This window comes from Rhipicephalus sanguineus, chromosome 1, assembly GCF_013339695.2.
Source record: "Rhipicephalus sanguineus isolate Rsan-2018 chromosome 1, BIME_Rsan_1.4, whole genome shotgun sequence".
Classification (NCBI taxonomy): Eukaryota; Metazoa; Arthropoda; class Arachnida; order Ixodida; family Ixodidae; genus Rhipicephalus; species Rhipicephalus sanguineus.
Window position 1 is genome coordinate 180,877,522 of NC_051176.1, and position 10,294 is coordinate 180,887,815.

Consider the following 10,294-nt stretch of genomic DNA (forward strand, 5'->3'; position numbering starts at 1 on the left):
GAACTGCCCGCGACAAGGAAGGGGCGAAATTTAAATCGAAAGCATGCTGACATATACGAGTACACAGCTTATTATGTGACTAGGAAGCTAAGGGACAAGGAAGCTCCTCTGTGTTTCTTCCTTGTCCTTTGTCCTTTCATCGCGCTGTTAGTCACATAATGGATCACCAACTTACCCAAAGATTTGCTCCCTTAGGTTACACAGCTTATTCTTTCGACGCGATTCGTGGTGCTTATCTGTTTCTTTAGACTCTAAACAGGCGCGAAAAAATATTTCGCCTGTCTGCAAGAAGAGACGCCGCAGCGGCTGCCCCTGAGTTTTATGCTTCGCATGGAAAGAAGAGGTTAATATCGCGTTTATTATATTTTTTTTCGCACAGCTAGAAAGAAACAGATAATCAGCAACCACCACACGCAAAGGTACGGTGATCCCCTGGTGCAGCTGAAATGACTTGCCGTTTCACACAAGAAGACGTCGCCGGGACGAACCTTCATTCAAATTGCGACACTTCGTTGTCACGTGTAGTTCTGGACTGACGTATCAGAGTGGTCGCGTTTTTCGCGCGCTCGGTGAGGTCATTTTTGGTATCGGCCCTAAAATTCGATGAGGAATATCTCTAATTACACGCAACTTTCATGGTTTCCAGAAAATGGGTATGTCATAAATTGGCACGCGCAGCTTTCTGATATAAACACCTGCCCTCAAGTCACCAATTAAAAAGTTAATAACCGAGTTTTTGTTGATTAGTCGCATCAGTCTCATTTTAACTGCGACAAGGTACTTCCGCCTCGACGTGGATTTCGTGGGCGAAAACAACCGGATCTTTACTGTCAGGATTTTTATAAAAAATCTGTATTGTCTAAAAAAGAACACCCTGTACATACAAACACACATGCACACAACCATTGCAAAGTAAAACACCCTCCATGGACCGACCGCTCGCTCTGCACTACCGTACACGACTACCCGCAACGTCGAGTGGCGCCACTGCTGTTATCGTAACTGGGAATACCCAGAGCCGTATATTCCTTCGGAGAGTTCGGCGGAGGGGCGGAGCCAACAGCCATCCAAATTTAGCGGCGGCGCTGTCCGCCATTTTGTGCCGCGGCACTGTAAGCCCGCGTTGGCGTGCGCCCGCAACGCTCCGTCTCTGGCTAGGTTTCATCTCAAAAAATAACTACTGGTAGCACGAATATTTGATTATGTTCACAAAAAGGTAGCTTTAAGGAAGGCTAGCTTAACATACGTCAAAAGTAGGACGGCGTGGGTCATTGTAAATGAACTGCACTTTGCCGTTTTGATCCGCAGTAGATCTGCAGCTCTGCCTTGCACCTCGCTGTATGCCCGCTTCGATTACTGCGGCAGTTTATTTTATAGGAACCAAATAACAAGAGTCTGTTAGGCACCGAGGAATTGTACATTCGACATTTCGACACGTATGTAACATTCGGTATTAAATGTTCGATACAAAAGTTGACGTCTTCAACTTAACAGACCTCTATTTCGGGCGGCTCTCTCTTGGCAACGCCGCTTATACGACGACGATGTTTTGTGTGTGCTTTATTCGAAGCTTTCAATGCTAGTGAGTAAAAGATTAACTGGCGTCGCTTACCGAGAATAATACGGCGCATTTGCTGCAGCGGGCGTCAGCACCTGAAGTGTTTGCTGGTGTGCAGTGAAAGTAGAACATTTATCACTCGTACGGTCTTCGCGATCTAACCCGCGAGGTGTTTACTTCATTCGATAATTTTGAACTTGCTTCATGCTGACTGGAGGGCCACGGCAAGGGGAATATCATCCAAAAAGAAGTTGATGGCTCGAAATAAACAGGGCTTGAGTGGATGAAGGCTGGTCCGAGATTTACTGTACAAACGCACTTACGTCAAACAGGATTTCCTGAACTCAAGGAAAATTTTTCTTGATTTGCATGCCTAAAGGTAAGCAGCTGTGCCCAGCATCGCCATTTATTAAATTTTTACTGAATGCATCCCCAAGTGCCCTCATTAAAGGGGTATTACCACTTCTGAAATAAGGCATTGGTGATATAAGTAACGGAAGAAAGTCGCATACGATCGTTTTATTGCCAGATATGCTTAAGCATCATCTGGAGGTGTAACAGGTGTTCACAAGAATACAAATACAAAGAACAGTGCTCCACTACACCAATCAGCACTCACTAAGAGCTGATGTAAACAAACACAATAACACTAGATCAAAAACAGACTAATACAAATATTACGATCGTTTTATTGCCAGATATGCTTAAGCATCATCTGGAGGTGTAACAGGTGTTCACAAGAATACAAATACAAAGAACAGTGCTCCACTACACTAATCAGCACTCACTAAGAGCTGATGTAAACAAACACAATAACACTAGATCAAAAACAGACTAATACAAATATGAAGAACAGTGCTCTACTTCACTAATAACTAATTGTTTATATAAACAAATACGAGAACGATGCATCAGAAAGACCAATACAAATACAAAGGACAGTGTTCCACTACACCAATCAGCAATCACTAAGAGATGGTGTAAACAAAGACAAGAATAATGGATCAAAAACATACTAATACGAATATGAAGAACAGTGCTCCACTACACCAATTAGGAATCACTAATAGCTGATGTAAACAAATGCAAGATCAATGGACCAAAAGCAGACTGAAAAAGAAGAAATGATATGCAGGATGATAAAACAATTTTGTTGCGTTTCATCATTTTGGATAAGGATATGCAAATACAATGAGTCCAGAGCAAACAATAAAAGAAGAAAGCCCCAGTCTGTGGGGAATATTTGCAAAAAAAGAGAGACTGAGCTACATCGGGTCAGCAAAAACAAATACCAGATGAAGACAAGTACCACAAACCATCATAGTGAGTGGCCAGAAAAAAACGCATTAAATTGAATGTCTCTGAAGCGACTAACACAGGAGCAAACATATCCGTTAGAATATGACACAATCCAGCTGAGAGCTGATAGCTGCACTGCTATAAATAGGTTAAAACCAACCTCTAGGGCTTAAATTCATGACTGATGCAGAGCATTTCACACACAAAAAACAATGCAATGTTTTGAAAACAGCATAATCGCTTATTACATGAGGTGTAATCAGTTAAAAATAAATGACAACACAAGCACATAACTCTTGTACCTGAACAGTGGAAGGATGGTACCCCTTTCAACTGCCTCCAAAGGGATGACGACATACCTCATCATACAGCGCTGAGCTCATCTTAACGAAAACACCGCACCACTCCTAATGAGTCTTCAGTAACCTAATTTGTGTAGGACAAGCACAACTACTGCAATTTCGATTGAAACTAACATTCTGTCAGATAACATGCAGGGCAGATGGAGAGAGCTGATTAAACAGTCTCCTCTAAACCAACCAGCTCACAGAAAATTTTTTATGACAGTACAGTTAAAACTCCATCTAACGAAATCCTATTGAATAAATTTGCCGATCTCACAAAAAACTTTCCATGCCCAGCTAATACTGATAGGGTTCAGTGCACATAGCGTACATGAGCTGTGACGTACTAGAGTAAACTGCTGGTCTTTTTTTTTTTACTGAAACACTTTATGCCTGAAGAACAGAGAGAGACGGGCTCTCTTGTGCAGCCTTACGGGCTGTTGACGCACTTGCGAATTTCCTGGCTTCCATAGCTGCCTTTTGCCTTTCATGTTCTTTCTTACTGAGATCCTTTAAATGGATGCGGATACGAAAGACAATAAATCGTTGTATTATGTGAGCCTTAATATTGTGACATTGTGGAAAATGTATGCCAGTTGTAGCACTCATCATTATTTCTTGCAGCCGCTTTGCATTGTTTACTTGCTTATGCAAAGAAGATGCGTGTTTCACAAATATGCTTTCACACATTTGCAACAGAGACACTAGGATCTGACTTGGGATAGCAAGACAACCATCTTTATAAGCCTTGGCCCGAATAAACTGTACACACTTGCCATCATTTTGTGGATCTATTATAGATTCCTTGCACAGGTTGCATGTTGAGTTATTTTTCAGCACAGATGATGCAAGGTATCCTGACAAGTATGCAAATGCACTCTCTTCTGAGCTGCTCATGTCAGGTATAACATCATCAACTTCATCCTCATGTGCGCCTTCAATGACTTTGGTCACACTGCTAGAAAACTGGGACCGATAATCGGCCAAAAAGAAGGCCCCATCATCAATGTCATAGCTTCCTTTCTTGGCATGTTTTAAGTACTGAGAAACACTGATGACCCGAAGAGCCATCTTGCACTGATAAGGTGTAGGAATAGGATTTCTTGCACGAATCATTGAGAAGAGGTTCTCAAGACTGTCTTGGGTGAAGCGAGCAGTCAGAACAAATTTGTAGCCTTCTTTTAGGAGATCTTTTTGGAGCGACAAAATGCTACTGGTGCTAAGCAGCACGCCCGTTTGCACAGGTTTCCATGAACCGTCAGCTATTTTAATGTCCCGAAAGAGGGTCATGAAGAACTGCATGAAGCTTACAGCCTTGTCATGTTCTTCAGGCTTACACTGGCTGAATGCGGTTCCAATGTATCGACTGCACATCAGGTCAAACCATCTGTTTACTTGCCTAAAAAACCAGGCCGTGGTTTGGGCTTTGGTGCTTAACACGCCATTGTCAACAAGTTGCTCAATCGCGCATGCCGTTTTATGGCTCATCAGTTCTGCTGCTGGGGCTACCTTCATTTTGTGGAAATGGCCTGGGGAAATATGCATCTCACTTAGATGTGGTGCCAGTTTGTAGGGCTTCTCCTTTTCATGCTTTACCAGTTCTATCACAGGCCACATGTGAACAATATTGGTTGGTAACTTATGTTCCTCAACAATGTTGTCTGGCAGTGTTATAGTTTGTAGCCTACAGAGGTGATTTCTAATGTTCTTCAATATGTGGGGAGCATCTGCTAGCACACATATATTTTTTGATGGCTGATCTGGATGCGGTGTAGAGCATGACACCACGCCATTTCTTTCTGCATGCACACCAAGCACCCTCCACAAAGCTCGGTTCCCTGCACCCATGTCACTCGTAATGGCCACAACATCAAGGCCAATGGCACTACACTTCCGTATAATTGCATGCACAACAGCTGCACAGTCACTGCCTTTGAAAGACAATCCAGTGAAATGGTAGCCTACTACCTGTTTCCATCGCGTAGAAACACCCCCGATCATGAACGCTAAGCAGTGAGTGGCTAACACTGGGTTATCTACATTTTCTCCTAGAGTGGTAAAGCCACACACGCTTTGTGAGCTGGGGTCGTACTCAAGCTTGTCGTGCAGCTGCATTTCATCGATCATAAGCACACATTTTTTCTCATGTTGCTTAAATGCAGCTATTTTGCACTTCATCATTTCAAACACTCCATCAAGTATGCCAGGTTCAAATTTGATGCCTTGCGTATGTTCACGTAAAGTACGTTCAGCAGGCAGAGGCTGACCTTGAGAAATGAGGAGGTTGTAACCGGTAGAACCACATGCGAAGTGCAGCCTCAGAGCCTTTTTGATTGTTTGAGTAGACCACGAGCAACCATTGTTTTTCTCTTTGCCGAGTGCTCGTACCTGATCTTCATTGAAGACCCTTGCAATGCCTTTCTTTATTCGTGCATTTTCTTGCACGAGGTCTCGTTTTTTTCTCTGCAGACACTTCAACTTGCGTTGTAGGTCTGCCACTATCTGGAGCATCAGAATACAAACCATAATTATGAGTGCACAAGTAAATAAAAATAAAGCATTACCTAGCAAAGCATAGAATAAAAACGGCATAATGAAGAACAAGCATAGCCATTATTTTATGCATGCACAAAGCTCAAACATTTATGAAACCATTAGCAAAAGGTAGTCCCAATAGCGGCTGTTTTAAAGGGCATGTAGCTCAAAGTGCCCAAGACTACAAAGTTACACCAGAGATAAGACTTCGAGAATTTTTTTCAAATAACCAAAACCTTAAGCTTTGGTAGTATGAGTGTTAAAATTTTGACAGTTACTACCATTAAGCAAACGTACTAAGTGACAATATAGATTTGTGGAAAAGATAGTGATAGAAATGAAAAAGCAAGCTGTGGTGGCTTACCTTTTTAGGAGAGACCTGTTGCAGTGTGTTTGAAAAACGTTCATGCGTTCCAGAAGATGTGTTCTCTGTTGTATGGGTTTCTCGAAAACAAACGCCTATTGGGTCACTGGTTGTGGCAGATGTGGTTACCATCAAATGAGCTGCCTGAAAGTCAGAACAGGTGAAAATATTTGCAGTACAACATGAGAGCTTGAATGATTTCGGCCAACACAAAAGAACACACGCACTCAGCAGAGTTGCATAGTTTACCTGATGGAGTGAACACTCTTGATTTGAGGCAGCCAAGGGCACAGAATCATAAGGAGAAGTTGATGGGCTTGAATCCATCTGAAGTGTGCGGACTAAGCTAGTCAGTATATGCCGCAACCAAACAACTGATGCTAGAGTAAATAGCGAAGAAGTTTACCTGTTCAGATGGGCATCGTTGACTTGAGGGAGCCATGAGCACAGAATCAGGAGGAGAGGTTGCTTGGCTTGAATCCATCTGAAGTGTGTGGACTAAGCTAGTCAGTATATGCCGCAACCAAACAACTGATGCTAGAGTAAATAGCGAAGAAGTTTACCTGTTCAGATGGGCATCGTTGACTTGAGGGAGCCATGAGCACAGAATCAGGAGGAGAGGTTGCTTGGCTTGAATCCATCTGAAGTGTGTGGACTAAGCTAGTCAGTATATGCCGCAACCAAACAACTGATGCTAGAGTAAATAGCGAAGAAGTTTACCTGTTCAGATGGGCACCTTTGACATGAGGCAGCCATGAGCACAGTATCAGGGGAGGTCGCTGGCCTTGAATCGGTCTGAAGTGTGTAGAGTAAGCTAGTCAGTACATGTTGCAACCAAACAACTGATGCTAGAGTAAATAGCGAAGAAGTTTACCTGTTCAGATGGGCATCGTTGACTTGAGGGAGCCATGAGCACAGAATCAGGAGGAGAGGTTGCTTGGCTTGAATCCATCTGAAGTGTGTGGACTAAGCTAGTCAGTATATGCCGCAACCAAACAACTGATGCTAGAGTAAATAGCGAAGAAGTTTACCTGTTCAGATGGGCACCTTTGACATGAGGCAGCCATGAGCACAGTATCAGGGGAGGTCGCTGGCCTTGAATCGGTCTGAAGTGTGTAGAGTAAGCTAGTCAGTACATGTTGCAACCAAACAACTGATGCTAGAGTAAATAGCGAAGAAGTTTACCTGTTCAGATGGGCATCGTTGACTTGAGGGAGCCATGAGCACAGAATCAGGAGGAGAGGTTGCTTGGCTTGAATCCATCTGAAGTGTGTGGACTAAGCTAGTCAGTATATGCCGCAACCAAACAACTGATGCTAGAGTAAATAGCGAAGAAGTTTACCTGTTCAGATGGGCACCTTTGACATGAGGCAGCCATGAGCACAGTATCAGGGGAGGTCGCTGGCCTTGAATCGGTCTGAAGTGTGTAGAGTAAGCTATTCAGTACATGTTGCAACCAAACAACTGATGCTAGAGTAAATAGCGAAGAAGTTTACCTGTTCAGATGGGCATCGTTGACTTGAGGGAGCCATGAGCACAGAATCAGGAGGAGAGGTTGCTTGGCTTGAATCCATCTGAAGTGTGTGGACTAAGCTAGTCAGTAAATGCCGCAACCAAACAACTGATGCTAGAGTAAATAGCGAAGAAGTTTACCTGTTCAGATGGGCATCGTTGACTTGAGGGAGCCATGAGCACAGAATCAGGAGGAAAAGTTGCTTGGCTTGAATCCATCTGAAGTGTGTGGACTAAGCTAGTCAGTAAATGCCGCAACCAAACAACTGATGCTAGAGTAAATAGCGAAGAAGTTTACCTGTTCAGATGGGCATCGTTGACTTGAGGGAGCCATGAGCACAGAATCAGGAGGAGAGGTTGCTTGGCTTGAATCCATCTGAAGTGTGTGGACTAAGCTAGTCAGTATATGCCGCAACCAAACAACTGATGCTAGAGTAAATAGCGAAGAAGTTTACCTGTTCAGATGGGCACCTTTGACATGAGGCAGCCATGAGCACAGTATCAGGGGAGGTCGCTGGCCTTGAATCGGTCTGAAGCGTGTAGAGTAAGCTAGTCAGTACATGTTGCAACCAAACAACTGATGCTAGAGTAAATAGCGAAGAAGTTTACCTGTTCAGATGGGCATCTTTGATATGAGGCCGCCACGAGCACAGAATCAGAAGGAGGGGTCAGGAGGCTTGAATCCATCTAAGGTTTTAAGCTTTCAGTGCCAATCAAATAATTGATACAAACGTAAATTGCGCAGATGTTTACCTGGTGAGATGGGCACCCTTGACTTGAGGCAGCCACAAGCACAGAATCAGCAGGAAAGGTCGTTGGTGTTGAATCGACCTGAAGGGTGGTATGCACGTCTAAGCGTCCCATTCCGTTACAAATGTAAACACGACATTCAATGACTGGCACAGCTTTACAAATGGGTGTAGTCATATCCTGCATGATAACAGTAAGACTGATTTTCACTGTTCATGGCAAGTGATGTAGGTTTGGGTAACTAAGCATTGCTTTCCCGGCTGCTGTTTCTAAAAAAAAAAGAAACATCACACTTATGCAATACTCCTGGTATTGTAAAACGTGAACTGTAATACAGGTTCTTGATTTCATGTCTGCAGCGAGATGGTGCTCTAATGCCCCACTCCACCTTAACAACTGAATGCAAATTGCCTCACCTTTTAGAGATTTTCAGTCTTCAAATATTTAAAAAAATACACGTTACATGGTTTTCTTTCACGAGGTTCAGTGTCTCGATCTCCGAGGCACGCCGTAGTGGAGGGATGCGAAAAATTCGACCACCTGGGGTCGTTTGTCATGCGATGGCATCGTACAGCACACGGGCCTCAATGATTTTGCCTTCATCTAAATTCGACCGCCGAGGCAGGGACCAAGTGCGCGCCTTGCGGGTCAGCCGCCGAGCACTATTACGACTGAGCCACCGCGCCGTCCCCCAACTCTTTTCTTCGATCACAGCTGAATACAACTCTTGAACAACTACGTCGATGCAGCACAAATTGCATTTTAGAGACTTCATTATGAATTAGCCTTAAACGCAAGCACCGCGAGCCGTCATTGCCAGAGCCGTATCGCGACGGGCATGCCGTGCGAAGAGCGCTTGCTTATCACACAAAATGCAGTCACCGCTGTAAACAAGCTGCGACAACGACGCCGCATGGCATTCACCTTTCTTATCTTAGGAGGTTTCCGCTTCTTCTTGTCCGCGCAATGCAGAAACAGCGTCGGAACAGCTGTGCACTTGAGCTTCTTCGGTCCTTTGCGAAGGGGCTCAAACTGATCAGACTCGAAGTGAACCTGCAACGGATGCGCACACATGCGCACCATGAATGCGGATCTAATTGGGCCTACTAATTTTCACACTTACCTCACAAAGGCGGGAGTTGTCGCAGGCTTTCCATTTATCCCGCTTCGTTCGTACTTCCCAAACGCGGCGCCGTGCTCGATTCCTGTCGCCTTGAGGAAAACGGTAAAGGGCGAACCCTTTCTTCAGCGAGTTAGAGCAGCCTACTGCGCTGCAAGCCCCCATTGCGACGTCCGTGCAAGTCCACGATGTTCCACGCAGCCGACACGTGCACGAACAGCAGCAAAGACACACCAGGTCGGTCACAGAGGAAGCATAAATGCCGACAGCAACGTCACGGGTACAGCATCACGAGAAACCTCGGCACGAAATGGCGTCGGCGGCGCGGAAGCGTGCTGTTGCCAGACTTTAGTGCAGCAGTTGCCAGACTGGCGGCGAGATCAAAAGACCGCCGAACTCTCCCAAAGGGAATATACGGCTCTGGGAATACCCAGAGCCGTATATTCCCTTTGGGAGAGTTCGGCGCTCTTTTGATCTCGCCGCCAGTCTGGCAACAGCGCGCTTCCGCGCCGCCGACGCCATTTCGTGCCGAGGTTTCTCGTGATGCTGTACCCGTGACGTCGCTGTCGGCATTTATGCTTCCTCTGTGACCGACCTGGTGTGTCTTTGCTGCTGATCGTGCACGTGTCGGCTGCGTGGAACATCGTGGACCTGCACGGACGTCGCAATGGGGGCTTGCAGCGCGGTCGCTGAAGAAAGGGTTCGCCAGAGACGGAGCGTTGCGGGCGCACGCCAACGCGAGCTTACAGTGCCGCGGCACAAAATGGCGGACAGCGCCGCGCCGCCGCTAAATTTGGATGGTTGTTGGCTCC

General features: G+C 45.2%; 1 protein-coding gene across 1 annotated transcript; it reads right to left on the reverse strand.

The window, feature by feature from the left end:
- Nucleotides 1-5,785: 5,785 nt before the first annotated feature.
- Nucleotides 5,786-9,737, reverse strand: LOC119380524 (THAP domain-containing protein 5-like). The gene is made up of 8 exons (XM_049418072.1): nt 9,486-9,737; nt 9,287-9,415; nt 8,366-8,443; nt 8,222-8,299; nt 8,068-8,142; nt 7,286-7,517; nt 6,350-6,427; nt 5,786-6,244 (listed from the first exon to the last, which is right to left on the reverse strand). Exons 1-6 carry the CDS (start codon nt 9,645-9,647, stop codon nt 7,383-7,385), a joined length of 657 nt encoding a protein of 218 aa, XP_049274029.1. The 5' UTR covers nt 9,648-9,737; the 3' UTR covers nt 5,786-6,244; nt 6,350-6,427; nt 7,286-7,382.
- Between the last annotated feature and the right edge of the window lie 557 nt (nt 9,738-10,294).